Below are 22,440 nucleotides of genomic sequence, written 5' to 3'. Positions count from 1 at the left end.
AGGGTCCTATTTTGAGGAATATTAGGTTAAGATATGTAAAAGTGTAATAAATTTTTTTTCCTGAGCTCAGTACACTTATTTTCCGGACGAACCCTGTATACTTCTGAGAGGGTCAACTTTAAGCCAGGTCGGTTAATAACATTACATTATGCAAGTAAATTTATTTTGAAGATATTGATAAAAATTTCCATAAACATATTAACAGTACATTCCGACGTTTTTACTTATATTAAATCGGTATCAGGATCAAAAATAATGCAAAAACACTATGAAACTGCAATCATTCCGAAGTTTTTACTTATTACTGAATCGGCGTCAGGACCAAAAAAGTGCAAAAACATCATGAAACTGCTATCGAATTTTTGTTGTTTATTTGGTATTTTATTTGGACAAGTGCCCCAGAGGCCCCTGTTTGAAAAGCTAATTTTCTGCTCGAAAGGGAAGCTGGGATAAATGAAGAAACTGGGAGCAATGGAAGTCGGGGGATACAAAAGAATGAGATGAACTGGCATAAATGTGCACCGTGGTGCAGTTGTTTGTATGTGATGTGGATGGCATTTTGTGTGTGACGTGGAAGTTTGTTGAAGTGTCATTGTATGTAAGAATATTTCGATTCCCATCTGTTTTTCTAGTGCCCATATGTGTTTATGTTCGTTGTAAGAGTGATCAATTGACCAGATTTGAGCGTTACCACCAGGACAATCACCTAATTACCCAATCACCTAATTACAACATAATTCTTAAATAATAAATAATAATAATTATTATTGCATTGTATTGAAGTAAAGTTTTCTTGTCTCTTTTCCAGAAGCGGTGGAAATGCGGAAAGATAAGGAAAAATGCTTCTGTCGAACTTGCTCCACGACAATTTATGGGAAAGCAATGTTCACATTGCATAAGAAACTCTGCGTGGGAAGTAACAGTTCCCACCCGGACATTTTAAGCAACCTGAACAACTATGACCGTCCGGGACGGGAACGATGTAGCATACACCATCGCTATCGTCCCTCTTCCGATCGCTCACGTAGAAGTCAGTCAGTGGGATTGATCAAGAGTTCAGATCAGACAAGGTGCAATAATGGTAGGGCATCCCTGTGTCCGTTAGAACCGGGTTTCCCCAAAGACCGCAAGCGAGCCCGGTCAATCCCACCCAGTACAAAGAAGAGGGTGAATTCAGTGTCGAGATCAAAACAAAAGTCTCCTTCAGTCATCAGTCAACACCTGCCTTCCAGTAGGGATAGTGGGGATAGCAGAGTGTCTGCACGAGCTACCCCGGTCAGGCACAGTTCCAGTAGGAAGGAGTCGTCTAAGAGGAAATCAAATGGCTTGAAATCATCCAGGAAGTCAAGCTGTTCTTCAGGGAGGAAGAAAACTTCAGAAAAAGGTCACCCTTCCCGACTGGGTTGTCCATATACCGATTCACGCCAGTCTGAAAGTCGGGTTAAAGCCTCTAGCGAGGTCCCACGGGTAGCTGATCGGCTTGTCAATCTTGGGAGTGGTCATCAGCTTGTCTCAGGTTCAACTTGTGGTGTACGAAGAAAGGGTGACCATTCTGATATAATGCGTAGGAGCATGGACAGTTTTAAACCATATTTCTTCGATTCTGAGACCGTTCCGTCTTCGATGGAAGTGTCCAAGATACGTATCCGCGGTGGCAAACGTGATTGTCTGTCCTGTGAAATCGGTTGTTCGTGTAGGAAGTGTCACTATTTTACCCTGTCCCTGGTCTCAAGGAGACAGTCCTGCTACTCGAGGAGGTGCAGAGTTGATTGTTCTTGCTCAAAATGTCACTTTTTCTGTCCAAAAAACCGTTCGCCCGACAGGCGAAAGGTGAAAGATCACCATAAACCAAACAGGAAATATCACGTCCATCATGGTGACGTCAAAAAGCATGTTTCCGGTAGTTATAACCAAAGATGCTCGCGGGAGACCCAACCGTTCAGATCCGCAACACGTAAAGATCACAAGAACGGTACTTCCAAGAGTCGAATGACCGAGTCTCCCGGTGTGAGAGATCCGGTACGGGTGGTGAAGAAGAAGAGTTCACGCGCTAAACGGCGGAGTCGTTCAAAGAACGGTTCTAAGAATGGTTCTCGACACTCTTCTGTGAGCCGTGAACTGTTGGCGAAGTCACGTTGTGTTTCCAAACGAAAATTGGACAAGTCCGACGAGTTGGACGCATCCGGGACTCCAAGGGATTCGTTTTCGCCGAAACGGAGGAAAGAAAAGAAAGAAGTTCATTATGTCTGTGAGCCGTGTGGACTGAATTTGAATTCCTGGTACTTGATAAGGAAACATCTTCTCAGTAGCCAGCATTTACAGTGAGTAAAACTCATGTTTATTCGTAGAAAACCATTGATGCATTCTAGTTTGTCGCGAACGTGAAAACACCGTCGTTATTTTTGCGTTAAAGCCTAATTTGTTTGCGGAATAGCACGGTATATTTCGGTATAAAATTGATTTTGGAACGCATATTTCAAGGACATAAAGTAGAGATCGTAAATGCTATTACCATAGTTGTTTAAAGGAAAAACTCCAACGTATTTTCACGTGCCGGCATGGGAAACCGTTGAACGCTATACGGTCGTCCATTATAGACTTTGAATTTGCGGTATTTTGATGTGAATTGGTATTTTTTTTATTGAATTCATGTGCGGTATCGATGAATGCTTTGGACGGTAGCAAAATTATTGGATATATAGTCGTATGCAATGCCGTGTAAACTCGGACCTGAGTTTAAAGTATTTATACTCAATTCCGAGGTACAAGTACCGGTATTTTAACTGTTTCGAGAATTTAATTTGATGTTTTGACTATTAACGTGCGAAGGGGAAACGGGACAAACCTCCATTATACATAATGCGTCCGTATTGAATTAAAACCGGTATATCGCTACAAAATGTGACACCAGTTCATCTATAGCATTACTAGTGAGTGTAATAAACTATATTTCAGAAAAGTAATGCGTGTATCAAGATGTTATTGATTATATTGTTAGTCTAAACTTCATTTCGCCGTTGCTAAGGAGTTGTTTATTTACTTGAAATGAAAGTCGTATTAGTTACCAATGTGTGTTTGTGTTAAAAATTTGTTTTAAATTATGAAAACGGCGAGTGTTATTCATGAAAATGAAACGAGGCAGATGATGATTACTCCGATGCATACTCCGAAAACTTAGCGGATAGTTTCGCCGGCACCCTGAGGGCGCGGGTTCAAATCCCGGCGGTGTTGAATATTTTTCAGAGGTATCTCGATCCCTAACTTGAGGTGCTTTGTGGAGGGCACTTTGAGTGAGTACGTCGTCCGTCGGATGGGACGTTAAGCCGCGGACCCCTTGGCGCCTTTCGTAAAGAGTAGGCTAATGCCGACGCCGGGTTTCTCTCCACCCTTCATCCTTTCCTGTCCTTCCCCTATGGCGCAAATGACCTTAGCTGTCGGTCGCCTCCCCTCAAAACTACTACTACTAGTTTCGCCGAAAATTGAAATAGACGCTGGTAATTACTAATGTCTCGTTACTGTTCCACGGAAGGCTATTTCTCTATCAAAATGTATGTTAAAAGCTGGAAATCGTCCGGAAAACCTCCTGAAGATTATAATAACGCCGTGTGGGTACTTAATGACGTGTTTGTTGCTTAGGTTGTATTGCTATGTATTCGTTTTTGTGTTTAAAGGTGAATATGGAAACCTACAGGCTAATGAATCGAGTGAGGTGAGAGGTAATGTTGAAATGTGGGCAATGGAAGTATGTTTTAATGTTGAAAACAATGAAAAATATATTAAAAGACTGGAAACCTTCCGGACAAGCTCCTATAGATTAAAATAACGCCGTGTGGGTAGTTAATGGTGTGTTTGTTGCTTATAGCCTATGTCCTAGTGTTCGCTATTGCATTTAGACGTGAATATGGAAATTTACAGGCTAATGAATCGAATGAGGTGAGTTGTTGAATTGTGTGTAATGGGAGAATGTTTTAATGATAAATACATTTAAAGAATACAGTCGGCAAAATTTTTATGTATAGTTAAATAAAAAACTTTTGTTAGATATCTATTTAAAATTTCTATCGTGTTTTTCTCCCTAAGAGTATATCAAAGTTTCAAAAAGTGTTTATTTTTGGCATTGTAGATTACTCGTTGACTCTGCAGAAATGCTTTGTAGGTTCTAATGTACATGGGTAGACTGAAAACTAATAGCCACATGCTTGTATTGACCAAAAACTAAAACAAATAGCAAGATGGGGCAAAAAGTACATTGAAGTACAATTGTTATGTTTCAAAACCATGTATTTATTTGTCAACATAGTCACCAATTAAGGCTAACACATTTCTCCAAACGTATAAAAACTTTTTTCATGCCATCACTGAAAAACTCTTCTGACTTTTCTCAAATCCACTTGACTTATTGACAGCTGCGTCTTCATCTTATCAACGTCCGAGGTGTAATGATTATTACCCTTTGAGGTGTCTCTTTGAGTTGATAAGGAAATGAATAAAAATCTCAGAAGGCATTGCAAGATCGTAGGGGGAATTAGGTGGAGGGTGTTTTGGAATCGGGTTCAAATTTCGTAATGGTTTTGCAAATAGCCTGTCCAGTTGTGCGCGAATTTTATGTGGACAAGCCTTGTATTGTCATTCATGTCAAACTCAACTTCAATATGGCGATATGCGATATGTTTTCTTTTGATGTTAGTGATTTGCATTTGGTCATTTATGAAACAAATCCTCATAAAGACGAGTTTGGGCGATGTTTATAATCGTCTGTGGGTCAGTGATCTCGGACGTCCGCTGCTCGTGTTTCATCATCCAACAATAATTATGGCTTTCCGAGGCTCTTAACCACGATATTTTACTACCATCAGATTAACAGTAGACCTATCAACAGCATCATCACTACATAATAAACAGCCTTTAAACGACGTCTTTAATCTCAGTAGGAGTCACTTTTTAATAAAGTCACGCTGTTTAAACTCGCAATTGTTGACATATATAGCACACAACACTAGAACACGTCTCCATACTTCATCCGCTTCTCAAAATACTACACTGGGTGAATAATGTAATGACCTCACACCTAAGCATGCTTGTTGAGGGGGGGGGGGATGTTACTTCCACATGCCCAAACCAGGAGTGCTTCTGAAGGTCATTTTGTTTGTAGTACCAGAACACGTCTCCAATACTTCATCCGCTTCTCAAAATACTACCCTGGATGAAGAATGTAACGACCTCAAACCTGAGTATGCGTGTTGAGTTTGGGGAATGTTACTTCCACATGCTCTAACCAGGAATGCTTCCGGAGCTCATTTTGTTTGTGTTCTACAAAGCATGTGTTTGCATTTGTTGTCAGCATAGCCTCGTTTAGTCTTCATATTTAAGTGAAGAGAGAGATTAGGGTGGGCTTGATGATATTTTAAATATGTATCAAATACCTGGATTGTTAAGTGGATTTAATTTGTGTTTTCCCTTCCATAGAAGGTTTGTTTTTGTCCATCATTGCTGTGTCACGGCATTCCTTCTCTTTTTAACTTCTCAGGGCCGTGCCGAAATTCAGACGGACTCAAATGAACATGATGAAGAGGAGGAAGCTTCCCTCAATGCAGTCTCCGCTGACGACCGTCCAATCATGTTCGCAACAGAGTTGGAATGTGAGTAACGGGATGGCCTCATCATCGAAGGAGCACCTCAACCTCTTCAAGGTGGACAGAGGGGACGAGGACACCTTGGTTCGGCCGTCTGAGACTTTCCCCGTGCACAAAAACAACTGTGGTGTGCCGGTATCGCCGTTAGCTGTGCCAGAGTCGCCGGGGTTCATAGAGGGAGCGTCAAACAACGCTCACATGTGGGCCAGTGATGAGGTGGGTCACTTTGCCATGCAGTGATGGGTAACCGCCTGGTTGTGAAGGGTAATAGGTGCTTCGGAAGACCGCGGCGCAGTGCCGTGTGGCTTTTGGAGTGTTGTGGAAGGGATGTTTAGCGTAAACAGAGTGTTGATGTGGGCGGATTGGTAAATGTCCGGGAATTGAGCTCCTTTGAATGGTCAGAGAGAATTATTCGTTCCTCTTGTAAGATGTGTCATTTATCTCAACGCTTAAAGTAAGATGGAATCTGCTCTTTTTGCATAGTCAGGGAAATATTGCGCCCTTTTCAAAGTTCGTGTGAATGTGTTCCTTTATTTTTTTTATTAATTTGGAGGTCAGGGAATTGTTGTACCCTTTGTTTAGATCTGGCAATTATCTCATTTCTAAAACAGTACATCTAGATCTACATCTACTTAATAGGGTTATACAATAGGGTAATTGCTCCATTTTTGTAGGTCAGGGAATTGTTCCTTGCTTTCGAAAGAGAGGGGAATTGTTACATCTGTTTAGAGTCAGGGGATTTGCTTCTTTGTTGAGGTCAGAGAATTATTGTTCTCTTAAATAAGAATGGGGGAATTTGCTTGTCTGTAATGGTCAGGGAATTTTGTTATTGTTAAGGTCAGGGAATTTTCTCATCTTAAGGGTCAGGGAATTTTCTTGTTTTTAAGGTCAGGAAATTTTCTCATTGTAGGGGTCAGGGAATTTTCTCATCGTTAGGGTCACGGAATTTTCTCATTGCACAGGTCAGGGTATTTTCTCAATGCACAGGTCAGGGAATTTTCTCATCATAAGGGTCAGGGAATTTTCTCATTGCTAAAGTCAGGGAATTATCTCATTGTAAAGGTCAGGGAATTATCTCATCGTAAGGGTCAGGGAATTTTCTCATTGCTAAAGTCGGGGAATTTTTTCGTCGTAAGGGTCAGGGAATTCTCTTCTTTGTCAAGGTCAGGGAATTATTGTTCTAATGCATAATATGGGGAAATTTTCTCAATGTAAAGGTTGGAAATTGCTTCTTTGTAGAGGTCAAGGAATTATTCTCTTTAATAAGAGTGGGGAATGATCTAATCTGTAATGGTCAGGGAATTTTCTCCATGTGGAGGTCAGTGAAATTTATCATTGTAAAGGTCAGGGAATTTGCTTCTTTTTAGGGGCCAGGGAATTCTCTTCTTTGTAGGGGTCAGGGAATTGTTGTTCTCTTTTGAAAGATCGGGGAATGTTATCATCTGTGGAAGTCAGGGAATTTGTTTCTTTGTGGAGGTCAGGGAATTTGTTTTATTGTGGAGGTCAGGGAATTTGTTTCTTTGTGGAGGTCAGGCAATTTTTGTTCTCTTAAATAAGATGGGGGAATTTAACTCATCTGTAAAGATCAGGGGATTTTCTCATGGTAAAGATCAAAGAATTTTCTAATTGTTAAGGTCAGGGAATTTTCTCATTGTTAAGGTCAGGGAATTTTCTCATTGGAAACGTCAGGGAATTTTCTCATTGGAAACGTCAGGGAATTTTCTCATTGGAAAGTTCAGGGAATTTTCTCATTGCACAGGTCAGGGAATTTTCTCATTTGAAAGGTCAGGGAATTTTCTCATTGTACAGGTCAGGGAATTTTCTCATTGTGAAGGTCTGGGAATTTTCTCATTGAAAAGGTCAGGGAATTTCCTCATTGTTCAAGTCAGGGAATTTTCTCATTGTTCAGGTCCGGGAATTTTCTCATTGTTCAGGTCAGGGAATTTTCTTCCTTGTAGGGGTCAGGGAATTCTCTTCTTAGTAGGGGTCAGGGAATTGATGCTTTCTCAAGTAAGATGGGGGAATGTCCTCATCTGTAATGGTCAGGAACTTTGCTTCTTTGTGGAGGTCAGGGAATTACTTTTCTCTTAAATAAGATGAGGGAATTAACTCGTCTGGATGACACGTTTTCGGAGTCTTTCCAGCACGTTCACGTAGTAGGCAGCGTTAACTGTTTGTCCATGAGGAACTAACTCATTATGGATCACTCTTTTACTGTCGACGAAGACAATGAGCATTGTTTTCACTTTTGATTTCCTCGTTCTTGCCTTGTTGGGGTTGTTCGTCGGGTAACTCTCCGCAGGCCCTTAACCACCTCAAAACTTGTGAGTAAGACAGTGCAGAGCCACGAGTGAGTGAGTGAGTGAGTGATACAGTGAGTGTAAGCCACGGGAATCATTTTGTTTGTCTCCCCAAGTGATTTTTTTTAGTCTAGCGCAAAACTTAATGGTGTAATGTTGCTTGATTGTCGATACAATTGTTTTTGTGACGCAGTCAGTGTACAGAGGTTTACGATAACTGATGTCCTGCTGCTTCCACAGTCTTGGGATCACTGTCACTGGTTTTGTGGATAAGCTTAGCGTCCTCACTGCTTATTTCAAGTGGTTCGGTGCCAGTTCGATCAATAGGATCGGTATGGGAAATGCCACGGCATTACTTTCGGGAACACAGCCTGTATTAGGGTATTTTGGAGTTTATTGTGTGTGTCGGAAGAGTGATGGTGCTTGGTATTAGTGCGTGAAGTCTTTTGTGCTGTTTTTCTGATGTGAATGTTCTGTTTGCAGGTGGAGATGTCCTCGGGTTCAAAGGTTAAAGGCTGTGTTTATAGTTCCTTGTCAGGAGATGCCTCGAAAGACGACTCGTCCGGCTGTCACGAGGTGGTACTCAGGAATTATCGTCAATCGAACTCACCAAAGAAATTTATCATACGAAACCGCTCGAAATTGCACTTCCCTCAAACCAATTCGGAATTGCAAAAGTCCACTTTCGTCAGGGTAGATTACGAGAAGAAGCTTTCGGCTAAGTTCCAGAAGAATCATATGCCGGAGACCAAGTGTACGGTTGGGAACGGTATGAAGTTTGAGCGAGCTTGCATTGATGACAGTGCTTACCGATGTATTCGAGTGGACAGAGACCAGTTGGTTGAGCCTTACGTTAATTTGGGCTTCAGGTGTGACTCGGTTAAGAAATGGGCTAGTGAGCGGTTAAGTGCCGTGAAACCGGGTACCGTTAAGAGGAGTCAAGGGCGGCCTCCTGTCAGACGTCGGTCATCGGAAGATGGGAAATGTAAAGTCGGGGAGACGTCAGACAAGGTGAACAAAATGATAAGGTAAGAAATTCGTTAATGTTGCTCGGAGAAACCTTTGTTTTGGTGTGTTGAGCTTGATATCTAGACAGCATGCTGTAGGTGTTGGTAAGAGCATTGGTTTTCCTTAAAAATCACAGTTTCACGGAGAAATAACAATGAATTTTGAGTGCTGAATCTGTTAAAAGTATTTTAAAAGACAGTAAGCATGTTTTAATTCCATAAAAACTTGTTATCTTCACGTTTATTCAAAATTTTATAGTAGTTACCTTTGGTTTAAAGTTGAAATGCCGTATTTTAATCGCGTGTTGTGTCATTTTTTAAAACCCTCCAAAAAATAGGATTTGTCGAACTCTCTCCAAAATACGCCTTTGTCTCGGCGATAACTTCCTTGTTTGAGCTAAATTTTTTTCCCACGAGCCATTTCTTCATGTTAGGAAATAAGAGAAAGTCTCAGGGAGCCAGATCGGGTGAATACGGGGTGTGCGGCAGCAATTCATAACGTAGTTCATGCAGTTTGGCGGCGACAACTCCGGGATCAGCTTGTTGTCCACCGTGAGCAATCGCGGCACCCATCGGGCCGACAATTTTCTCATTTTGCCAATCTATTCGTGTAATAAAATATTAATTGCCATGCCGGTCGACACAGCCACGGCCGCTGCTACTTCGCGCACTTTTGTTAGTTGATCGGCGAGAATCATGGCGTGGACTTTTTGAATGATTTCCTCGGTAACCACGTCTGCCGTGGGCGTCCTGGTCGCTCCTCATCAAAAACAGATGTTCGCCCACGTTTAAATTTGTTTAACCAATATCTAACTGTGGTCATAGATGGCAAAGTGAAGTGTCCCCATCCAACAGCATCCAACTTTGCTTTCATCTCCTCGCATTTTATTCCCATCCAAAAACACAAAAAGTGAACTACCAAACGATACTGCTCTCTTTTTCCATCTTAGCTTAAAACACGAAGCACGCCTTACACTCGAATGGCTGCCAAATCCAAACTAAACTTTTAATCAGTCTGAAATTTGTTTCGCCGTTGCTTGATAGATGGCAGCACATGATAATAGCATAAACTTCCCTCAGGAATGCCCTTTGGTCATGAAACACAGGTACTTATTGGACCGCCCTCGTGTAGATTCTAAATTTAAAGCAAAAGGAAGTTTTTAATGGCCTCTGTTGGCCTATTTATTGGATAGATTTCATAGGATATTTTATTTAAAAAATTATGGTTAATAGTTTATGCTGTTAATGATGAAAGTGCGTTTGATTTTGGCCTAAAAATAAAATGCTATTGATTTGTATTCATGTACTCCGTTGAATTTAAAGTTTTTCTTTGGTTTTTTTTGGTTGTTGTAGTTTTATTTAGCGAGTGATTTTGTGAAATCTCTCGTTTGCATGAAAGGTCTAAGGGTTGAAATAATAGTGTCTGTGAAGTGTGTTTTGGATGCATTCTCCATTTAAATATCTATTGACCATTGATGGTAAAATCTGGGTGTACATGAAAGTAGTTGGGACATAATGACATTTGTTAATTGCATGAACCTTCTTCTTTTTAGACGAAGGAAACCCTGTGCGAACAAAGCACCGATTGTAGCAAAAGTAGCGAGAAAGTAAGTCAAAAGTTAATTTCTAGGATTGATATATGTGTACTTCCATAGCTTGGATGGAATATAAAATAATGTGTGTAATTAATTGTTAATAATATATTGGGGACAATGCAATACTCAAAAAAAAACTATTGAATATGTTCATCTTCACAGGACCAATGAGTAATTTCTGTATAGCAACATAGCATAGCAACAAAGCATAGCAAATTAGCATAGCCTAGCTGCATATCAAGGCTTTATAGCATAGCTGCATAGGATGGCTGCATAGCATGACTTCTTAGCATAGCTGCATAGTGTGGCTTCATGGCATGGTTTCATAGCATAGCTTCACAGCATGGTTTCATAGCATAGCTGCATAGTATGGCTTCATTGCATGGCTTCATCACATGGTTTCATAGCATAGCTTCACAGCATGGCTTCATAGCATAGCTTCACAGCATGGCTTCATAGCATAGCTGCATAGCATAGCTTCTAAGCATGGCTGCACAGAATTGCTCCACAACATAGCTGCATTGCATGGTTTCATGGCATAGCTGCATATCATAGCTTCATAGCAGAGCTGCATAGCATAGTTTCATGCCATGGCTGCATAGGAGAACTTCATAGCCCAGCTGCATGGCATAGCTTCATAGCGTAGCTTCATAGCGTAGCTTCATAGCGTAGCTTCATAGCGTAGCTTCATAGCGTAGCTTCATAGCGTAGCTTCATAGCGTAGCTTCATAGCGTAGCTTCATAGCGTAGCTTCATAGCGTAGCTTAACAGCATAGTTTCGTAGCATAGCTGCATAGCTTGGCTTCATAGGATAGCTTTGTAGCATAGCTGCATAGCTTGGCTTCATGGCATAGCTTCATGGTGTGGCTACATAGAAGGGCTCGATAGCAAAGCTGCATAGTGTAGCAATATTGCATTGCAGCATGGTATAAAAAATACTACAGTAGCATAGCATAATTCTTAATAGATTTCTTTAGTTGGATTAGTTGACAGAAATGAGTGATGCTAAGTCACTCTGTGTATGTTTGCGCACGTCTGGTAAGGAAATTGGAGAAATAAATTAATTTAATTTGGATGGATGCAAGGAAATATTAAACATGGCTGAACTATACGAACATAGTGGGGAGATTTGAACTGAATGGTGAATCTAAGTAATTGGAAGTCAAATTGTTTATGTGTAATTGTTAGCTGTAATGTCCAGAATAGCTAGCACTATTATTATTAGGTAATGTATTGAGTAAGGTAGGTTTTTGGATGGACACAGCTACTAAATAAGACATTTAGTGACTCCTAACAAAACAAAATCCAGCATTCTACTTGACATCAGGTCCCTCTTCATCTCTGAGTGCTTCCTTCATCCCTTCATCCCCTATCCAAGACATCCCTGTCCTGTTCCTTCCATTTCCTCATTTGCCTAACATTCTCCCCTCTATTACAGTCTTCAGCATCCCGCAATTGCCAATCAATAACCCCTTCATCCACTTTTCCTGCCTCCTTAGTAATATCTCCCAACAAACCCCTCTCTTCGCCCACCATACCAAGTACTTCCTCATTTATTCTCTTCTCTGTCCATTTCACCTTCTCAATTCTTCTCCACACCCATACATCTACAATAGCCTCCTGTCTGCATCTATTCTCTGTTCAAATAATGAAGGCAACATGTTCCACATTGGGTATTCCAAAATATGTTTTGCTATATACTTCTAATAAGTGATTCACCAATCATTTTTGAATCAAATTTTCAAAAAGACGAGTTTGCTTTGATGTTTATGTATCGTCTGTGGGTCAGTGATCTCGGACGTCCGCCGCTCGTGTTTCATCCAGAACAATTATTGGTTTCCCAGGCTCGTAACCACTTAATTCTACCACCCATCAGATTAACAGTAGACCTATTAACAGCATCGTAAACCATAGAACAGCCTTATTAACGACGATTGAATCTCAGTAAGAGTCACTTTTATAATAGTCACGCTGTTTAAACTCGCAATTGTTGTCACATATAGCACACAACACTACAATACTTCTCCATACTTCATCCGCTTCTCAAAATATACTACACTGGATAAATAATATAAAGACCTCAAACCTAAGCATGCGTGTTGGGGGGGGGGAATGTTACTTCCACATGCCACCAGACCAAGAGTGCTTCTGAAATTCATTTTGGTTTTGGTCTACAAAGCATGTGTGTTTTGGTTGTAAACCTACGCTCGTATTAAGTTAATTGAGTTAAAGAAGTTAATTGCTGTAATGAGGTATGTTAAGTATTGTTTTGTTTAATTTTCCTTTAAAAGCCCCAAAAAATTTCAGAGTTTAAGAGGACGCCTTGATAGCTTAACATGCTAAGGCACTCAACTTGATATTAATAGGGATCTGGGTTCGAATCCCAGTCAAGGCAAATGATTTTTACACTCTGAAAATGTTGCATTTGAAATGCACAATAGCGGATGACTTTGTGGATAGTTACTCTTGTGGCTTCTACCGCAGTTTCTTTGGAATTCATTGTTATATGTTTGCTTTGTTCATAAGTATTGTGGGTTGTAGTTAACCCTCTTAGTGCAGTGAGGATTCCAGGGGTACTAGTGAGAAGTGCAAAGGGTAATTTAAGAAAATGTATGGCCTTAGAAAAAGAAAACATTATGAAATTATTTGTTTGGATATCCAAATGCAGTTTTTTTATTTTAAAATAAAATATTTTAGTTGATAATGATGTAATACAGGGTCGCACCCAAAAGTGGTAGGACTGATTTTTTTACAAAGAATTTTATTGACGATATACTTACATTTACTTAATAATCTTCTAAGTATGCTCCTTGAGCTTCCACACACTTATGCTCCCATTCCCCGTACGCCCGCTGGAAATTTTCGCTCAAGGACAGCCCGCAGGCGACTGAGGTTGTTGTCGGTCTGTTGCTAAGAGCCCCCTCAACCTTACCCTGCCAGGCAGACCCCCCTCCACCGCTCCGTTCGCGCCAGAGAAAATCAGTCCTACCAGTTTTGGGTGCGACCCTGTACATTTACATCATCTGAGAAATAAATGTAATTATTACAGTATTATAAATTTAAAAGAATATTTTTTTAGCAATAATATTTTGATTTTTTAGACACATTGCTAATATATTTTTTTGAAAACATTTTTTAATAAAACTACGATATTTAAATATAAAAAAGAATCAAAAAGACATGTGGAAAATATTATAAATAAATAAAGAAAAACCAGTGAATTGCAAATTTTTTTGTCAGCCTCCGCATAGTTCGATTTTGTTGAAAAGGCTGATCTCACTTGAGTCGAATTGGGACTTTTCCCCTTTCCTTGAGACTGCGGCAATGTGCTTACAATCTAAAGGCAGAAAAATACCAAGTTCTAACTCACAGAGAACTGCTGAAAATGTAATCCAATATACACAGGGCGCAAATGATTAGATTGGATGGACGGCAAGAGAAACCAAAATGATTACAAAGCAGTGCTCTCATTTCCATCGTATCATCAAAGTCTGAATAAGCAGCTATATATGAACACCACCACACCATAACACATTCAAGAGATTACAGATGAACACAGATTAGTAGCCTTTCAGTGGCTTTTCATAGTGGAAAGACCACTCAGACTAAAAAAACGAGCAAACAATTAGGCTGAGCTTCCCGACATGTACAAAACTGAACCTAAAATTATCGTAAGAATTATACTTCTTGAAAAGCATTTAAAATTGCTAATAAAAAATTAAAAAATGTGTTTTATAATTGTATGGAATTCACCCTATCGATAGTGCAAAAACCATAAATTATTAAAGAAAAAACCATAAGTTACAGCGATTTAAACAATAGCCTATGCAAGAGCCGATACATTGGCCCGTCGCACTAAGAGGGTTAAACCTGCGGGGGATTTTAAATGTGCTTGTGTGTTTGCAAAGGGGGAGATGATATCTTGTTGATATGTTCCATTTCAGAGTTGACTATCATCGGAAGCACTATCCTGGTTTGAATGCTATGTCCCCGACGGAAGGAAGTTTATTATATGTCAACGAGATTGATCCTAGTGGACGATTATCAAGAGGATCTTCCCCGATTGAGATTCTGGATAGTGTGGAAGCCTCTGCACAACTTCGGGAGCGAGTATACCTTTCGGAGAGCGAGATGGGGAATGATCAAACAAGTAACACCCAGCCGACTGTAACAGAAGATGATGATACCGTCTACATGGTGGACAGTGACAGGTAATGTGCTCTGGATTCAGGAAACCGGTGTCTTGTCATGCTATCGAAGTGTGTGGTGTTGTTTTAGTCCAAGGAATGGTGGAATTTTCCAGGACAGACGATGAAAGAGTTCCGGTTTTGTTTTAAAATATGAATTTGTCCACATGTCTCTGAAATTCACAACGCATACTTGGTCAGGCGTTTGTCTTGCCTCGGTAGACCTTACTGGGAGTGGGAGAGTCTTGGAAGGCTGTTTCCTTGTAGAAACTTCTTCGTTGAATGCAAAGTGCTCTGCAGAAACAAAGGCTATTGTGGGAGTTGTCTGTTTTTAGCACAAAGTCAACTGAAGGTCAGTTCAGCTTAAGGTAATCACTTGCCGTGTTTAGTATACTCGTTCGCAAGGAAAATACAACCCACGAGTTCAGTTTTGGAGTGACGACGGACCCTGAACAATACATTTCCCTCGTGTATAACTCCACAGTCCTCGGGACGATCCCGTGCTCTTAATTAAACAATATCCCGAGTGTCCATTACAACAATATATCAGCGAGCCCCTAAGATTCTGTATTTTTCACGTGAATACATTTAAATAATCTTGACAAACTAATCAGTACCCAAAGACTCCAAATTTACCTTTTAAATATGAAAATATTGAATGAATATGTATGTATATACAGGGTCACACCCAAAAGTGGTAGGACTGATTTTTTTACAAGAATTTTATTGGCGATGCACTTACATCGACTTAATAATCTTCAAAGTATGCTCCTTGAGCTGCTACACACTTGGTATAACGTTGCTCCCATTCCCAGTACGCCCGCTGGAAATTTTCTTTGGGGATGCCTTTGATGACCCTCGTCGAAGCCTCTTGAACGGCCTTTATCGGGTCAAAACGTCATCCCTTGAGCTGTCTTTTCATCAGGGGGAAGAAGAACAAGACCGGTGGTGCCAGATCGGGAGAATAGGGCGGGTGCGGCAACGTGGCAACGCCGTATTTAGCCAGGAGCTGTCTGACGACGAGGGCGCCATGGCCAGAATTTTTACCATCTTGGCGCACACTTTGCGCATGGCCAAATCCTGTGAAATAATGCGTTGGACGTTGGATGCAGACAGATGGAACTGGTCTGCAATTTCTTCACTGGTTAAGCGTCGGTCTGTGTTCAGCAGTGTCCTCACTCTGTCCACATTCGTGTTGGTTCTTGCCGTCGTCGGCCGTCCGGAGCGATGGTCGTCTTCAACGAGCTCCCTACCGCCTTTAAACAACTTGTGCCACTCAAATACTGTGGAACGGCTTAAGGCAGTGTCCCCATAAGCCTGCTTGATCATATCGAGGGTCTCAGTGGCCGTCTTCCTGAGTTTCGCACAAAACTTCACGGAATAACGTTGCTCTAAATTCAGATTCATTTTGTTTTTCGACATGGACAAAAAACTTGCTTCACTAAAAACGGTGTCCTCACTCAACGACAGCCTGCAGGCGACTGAGGTTGGTGTAGGTCTGTTGATAAGAGCCCCCTCCACCTTACCCTGCCAGGCAGACCCCCCTCCACTACTCCGTTCGCACCAGAGAAAATCAGTCCTACCACTTTTGGGTGCGACCCTGTATGTGGCTTTGCAGGCAATTATGGTAGGCATTCAATGAAATTTCAAAATTAAATAGAATAGTACTAATTAAGCATAGGTAATATCTAATTTTTAATGATTTTCCCTTATATCATTTTAATGTGCAAAGTAAATGGAATTCGGACTAATGTAAATGTATTAGAAATGCTTTTTTATCGACGTGCAGTTGAGTTTATTTAGGAGGAGTTTATTATTGAGGAGAAAACATGGCAGAAATGAGTTTTTTTTTTTTTTAATTTTGAGGATGTTCCAGGGAGAGAAAATTTGGCAAATGTAACCGAGTTGTTCAAAATAACGGAAAAGAATACAGGAAAAATTATTAATGGGAAGTTTGCCAAAAATTACCTGTGTTTCCATAAAAATTCTTTGAGATATTCAAATAATTTTCCCGAGCTCAATATTGATTTAAACAAACTGTAAAAAAGCAGTTTTTTTGGCATAGAAATGTAGATTCCTGATTTTTTGCAGATATTTTAAAGCAAAGGAATGCTCAGGAGAAAATGTTTTCATGAAAAAACACACTTTTTTAGCGATGAGAGACCTGTGGGGCCACCTACGGAGCTGACAATTTGGCTCAAGAGGTTTCTAAATATTTACTATTGAGTGCCCAAACCTAAATAAGAATCCAGCTGAGTTCAGTTGATATGATCTTATCACGCTATAACCTTTCGTCAAGTTTGGGGAACAGATGGAAGTCTTGAGGGTTCTAAATCAGGAGAATGGGGAACAGATGGAAGTCTTGAGGGTTCTAAATCAGGAGAATGGGGAACAGATGGAAGTCTTGAGGGTTCTAAATCAGGAGAATGGGGAACAGATGGAAGTCTTGAGGGTTCTAAATCAGGAGAATGGGGAACAGATGGAAGTCTTGAGGGTTCTAAATCAGGAGAATAGGGAAGATTGCCAAGCAAATCGTATCCCAAATCCTATAGTTTTCTCATCGCCAACGTACCTTTGTAAGCAAGTGTGTTGTCCTGGCAATAGATCACTTCATAATCCTTGAGGCCAGGCCTCATGTTGTGAATTTCGGCATCCAACTGGTCAAGAAGGAATAACATTCGTCTGTAACTGCTCTGCCTTTCTCAAGGTACGAGAACATTTCTAAAAGTAAGGTCTACTATTTTTTTTCTAATGAAAAATCAAATGTATTTTCTAAACTTTTGCGTACATCGTATGGAAAGGTTGAGCATTCAGCTATTTTTCTAAATAGTTGCCTTGACGATCAATCACTTTTTGCATTCTTGTAACCAGCTTTTTAATACCGGCATCGTACCTTCCTCCAACCTCGTCCAGAAGCTAACTTTTCGACTGCTTCTTGCATTTTTCCTCGTCTGACTTGAATTTCCATCCTCCAAGGTGTTTTTTGAGAGCTGGAAACAAGTGGTAGTCCCTTGGGGGCAACGTCTTCTGGGCTCTAAGGAGGGTGGTCGATGATATCCCAGCAGCCGAATTCATTGAGTAGGGTGGTCACTGTTTGATGTGAAGACACGTGGACGTGCATTGTCATGATATGCAAACAAACTCCTTTAAGTGAGGGGACACCTTGTTTGTAACTGATTGAACTCCGACACACAATATTCTGCAGCACGGAGAAGTAGACACTTATCTCTTCATTTATTAAGGCCTTCCTTTATCTAAATGAAAAGTAATTAATTCCCTCTGGTTATTGCACACCATTTTGTCAATTAGAGCCACCGTTGTTGATTCCAATGGCAAACTCGGGCCCATCGACCGCTGCTAATTGTGAACGCTTTCCCGGACATCTAAAAACTCCTAGCACCACTTCCAATGCACGTTTTTGGTGTCCATAATACACTTCTCACCGTACACTTCCACTAAATGGCAGGATGATTTCATTATATCGGAGAAGCAGTAGTCACCGTTGGCTTTGTGTGAAGTGGTGTGGGAGATAGACACGATGCCGGTATTAGAAAGCTGCTTACAATGATGCAAAAAGTGATTGATTCCCAAGGCGACTGCGTGAAAAAATAGCTAGACGCTCAACCTTTCCATTGATGTACGCTTAAGTTGAGAGAATAAATTAGATTTTTCATGAAAAATAAAAAGGAAAGCTTATTTTTCGAAATGCCCTCGTAGTAATCAATTAACAGGATCCCTTTCCCATCCCAAAAAACACACTAGGCATAACCTTTCTGGCATATGCGGTAGACTTTGCTTTCTTTAGCACTGAACCACCCACAGGTTCCACACACTGCTTTGACTGCTGTTTCGTTTCGTGTGTATGTTGGTGGGCCATTGTCTCATTCATAGTGGCAAATCATTGCAGTAAATCAGTCCATTCCCTCTTGAATCATTCCAAACATTGCTCAGCATTCAGCAAATACAGGGTTTGTCCGGAAAATAAGTGTACTGAGCTCAGGAAAAAAAATTTATTACACTTTAACATATCTTAAGGTAATATTCCTCAAAATAGGACCCTTGTGAGTCGATACACTTGTTCCAGCGGCGTTCCCATTCCTGGAACGCTCCCGCGAAGGCATCATCGGGAACCTCTCGAAGACACGTCGTCACGGCCTCTTTGACGGCGTCCAAAGTCCCGTATCGCGTTCCTTTCAAACTCCTCTTTATCTTCAGGAACAGAAAGAAGTCCGGTGGTGCCAAGTCCGGGCTGTAGGGCGGGTGCGGCAGCGTTCCCACGCCGTGCTTGGCCAAGAAGTCCGACACGACAAGCGCGGTGTGAGACGGCGCATTGTCGTGATGTAGCCGCCAGATGTTTTTGATCGCTGGCCGGACGTGGGCGACTCATTTTCGAAGATTACACTGCTCTGCTATCATCCGAACACTAAGACGACGATCAGAGTTCTGTACATCGCGAACTTTTCGCACATTTTCGTCGGTGAGTGTCGTTGATGGGCATCCAGGCCGTGGTTCGTCGTCGACCTCTTCTCTGCCCTCCACGAACATCTTGTGCCACCGAAAGATCATGTTTCTGGACATGGCTGACTCCCCGTAAGCCTGGTTAATCATACCGACAGTTTCGGTAGACGATTTCCCAAGCTTTACCGTAAATTTGATGGAATAACGCTGCTCCAAAAACTTCGGCATCGCGTTCCGTGACGTGGGTCGAGCGTGGAGGTTCGCGTTAACAGAGCTCCTCACTACACCACAGCTCAGAGCCGACTGCCTTTTTCAGCGTCGCTTGCCAACATACCCCCCTCCAATCGCAGCTCATCAGAGCGGTGCTGGGCGCGCCTGGAGCGGCAGGAAAAAATCAGTACACTTATTTTCCGGACGAACCCTGTACAGTACCTACCTTTCGCCGAGTGCTTCATACTTCCCTAATTATTTTTGCCAAAAAGTTTCAAACCCTTTCTTCCGATAACTCCGTTAGTTTTAGCTATCTCATTAACCTTCACTCGCCAATTGTCCAACACGATATCGTGGGCCTTATCGATGGTTTGAGGTGTGGTTGGGGTTCTTGTCCGTCTTTCACGTTGGTCATCTTCTTAGGGATGTGCGAACATGTTTCAATTTAGCTGCCCACTTTTTAACGGTGGATATTGAAGGAGCAAAGTCCCCATTACACTTAAATCAACTTTGGATGAATTTCCTCCAGGGTAAATCCAACCAGAATGAAGAATTTGATGACCCAGGGTATTCAGGCTTCTTCTCTTAAAATATCTGCCATCTTGGTGTGTAGGGGTTCAATTTTATCCCCTAACTTAGGATTATCAGAAGTTGACCTGTTTTCATTCGTCGTACTTTTTCAACAGCACCTTCTGCCTCGTCCTCGGGTAGGCTTTTCCTGACCTTCAAGATGTAGGCATAGGATATCTGTTTTTCATCTTTGGTACTTATAAGCAATGCACTAGGCGGCGTTCTGGGCTTCCGTTTCCCGGAAGCACTCCTCGTTTCCTTTGGTCCCTTGTTTCTTTCAGCAAATTTCCAACAGGTTCCTTCAATCCCTGACGGAAAATTTTCCTCCTGTTTCATGTTGGTCGTCTTCTTGTTTTCTTCTGTCGGCGATGTTGAGCAGACTTTGGGTTTGCCTTGGTGATCTGCGGCAATTTTCAACTGCTTAACGCTAGTATCACGGATTTCTTTAGTGCAGGGAATTGTATTCGGAGCCTCTGGTACACATTCTTTTGTGTAGTGGTTTCTCACACTTCTTCATCTCCTCAAAAGAATTGCAGATCTTCTTTGCTAGCTCGCTAAGTGAATTATTGATAGCTCCATCTTGTTAATCAGATCTTGGATGAGATCCTCATGCCGTTAACAACCCTGGATCCTCTTCTTTGCCTCCTAACTTCTGGCATTAGATGCGGTTGGAACCTAGTGGCCCATCTGGACAGTACTACGGTTGCTTGATGACGATCCCACTGAGCCCATTTGCACATTCCCGACCTGCACCGGTACTGAGGTATCCATTCTCTGCACTGTAAAGTTACTTCCTCTGTGATGGAACTCATATTTTGGTTTACATCCAGGGTTCCTTACCCTATCTGGTTTTGGTCAACCCTGAGTATTTCACACCCTCGGTACCACGCATTTCTATGAAGCTTTCCCCAATCAAGGTTCTCCTTAGGGGACCAGAAACCTCCCCGAGACGTGTGTATAATATATATATATATATATATAATATATATATATATGTATGTGTATATATATATATATATATATATATATATATATATATATATATATAATATATATATATGTATATATATATGTATATATATGTATATATATAAATATATAAAAACACAGATGTAGATTTTTAGAATATAGAGACACAAAGAAAGGACACTCACAATTTGTTATTTTACGTTTCGACAGCACGGCATGTGTATATATATATATATGTATATATATATTTGTTTATATATATGTGTGTATATATATGTCTGTGTATATATATATATATATATATATAAAAAACACAGATGTAGATTTTTAGAATATAGAGACACAAAGAAAGGACACTCACAATTTGTTATTTTACGTTTCGACAGCACGGCTGTCGTCTTCAGAATGGCGTTCTCGGGGAAGAGCGGAGAGGATGTGCGGGGGAGATGTGGGGGAAGGAGAGGTAAAGGGACCAATAGGAAATGAACAAGGGGGTGGGGGGGATATGTAGGCAGCCAATTGATGCAATCAGTGGGCTTGGTTCAGCCCGGGCGGTTTGAATGATTGGGCCACCCAGATATGCGCCATCTCGCGGGTTCTCACCTCTATTATACTCGCAGATTTGGGAAGGATTTCAATAACCGAAACAGAGAAGCAGTCGTCAAAAGATTGGTTGTGGGAAGCGGTGTGAGTAGGGATGGGGTAATTAAGAAAGGTGGGAGATTTGGTGGAATATCGGTGGTTATTCATGCGGAGGGAAAGTGCGGTCGTGCATTCGCCCACGTAGAAGGCAGGGCAGAAGTTACAGGAGAGGCGATATATAATATTTTTTGAGGTACAGGTGGCGAGTGGTTGGGAGTTGGTACTGAGTGAGGGGGAGGGTCTTAAAAGATGACAGCATTTGCAGCGTGGGCGGTTGCATGGTGCGGATAGGGGCGGGGGAGAGACGGGGGTGCTTGAAGTTGGATTTGTGGACTTAAAGATGTCTCGCAGGTTCGACGGGCGTTTAAATGAAACAGAGGGACAGTGTGGGAACAAAAGTGATGTGGACTGAGTGTTATTGATAATTGGGAAGAGGTCACGGATTAGATGTTTAATTTTGTGTGTTCCGGGGAAGAAAGTGGTGATAAGATTAGGGCATTTTGGGCGGTTTGGTTTGGGGAGGGGAGTGTATTGTGTTGACGGTTTGAGGATTTTACTGTTTAGCAGTTTTTCGAGGTACCCACATTTTCTGAGGGATTCATGCAGCTGGTCCAAGTATTTCTGTTGGGAGGGGGTGTTATTGCAGAGACGGAAGCCACGGATAGAGAGTGAGAATGGGATGGAGCGCTTTGTGTGAGGAGGATGGCAGCTGTCGAAATGAAGATATTGTTGCTTATTGGTTGGTTTAATGTGGACTGAAGTGTGAAACGTATTGTTTTGGAGGTGAATATCGATATCTAGGAAGGTACGAGGGTCATCCGGAAAGTAGTACCCGTTCGTGAAATAAAGACACAAAAGTAAATATTAAC

At 41.4% G+C, this 22,440-nt stretch overlaps 1 protein-coding gene across 1 annotated transcript in view; it reads left to right on the top strand.

Annotated features, from left to right (window-relative positions):
• Window positions 1-882: 882 nt before the first annotated feature.
• Window positions 883-22,440, top strand: part of LOC139693199 (uncharacterized) — a 33,282-nt gene continuing 11,724 nt past the window's right edge. The window contains exons 1-4 of the mRNA XM_071591301.1: window positions 883-2,321; window positions 5,528-5,849; window positions 8,417-8,961; window positions 14,480-14,746. Of these exons, the coding sequence (XP_071447402.1) occupies window positions 883-2,321; window positions 5,528-5,849; window positions 8,417-8,961; window positions 14,480-14,746 (2,573 nt within the window). The remainder of the gene's footprint in view (window positions 2,322-5,527; window positions 5,850-8,416; window positions 8,962-14,479; window positions 14,747-22,440) is intronic.

Source organism: Hetaerina americana, unplaced genomic scaffold (genome assembly GCF_022747635.1).
Source record: "Hetaerina americana unplaced genomic scaffold, ioHetAmer1.1.p SCAF_45, whole genome shotgun sequence".
In the NCBI taxonomy this organism is placed as follows: Eukaryota; Metazoa; Arthropoda; class Insecta; order Odonata; family Calopterygidae; genus Hetaerina; species Hetaerina americana.
Note: the sequence above shows the minus strand (reverse complement) of the source record. Positions and strands in the feature narration are given on the sequence as shown.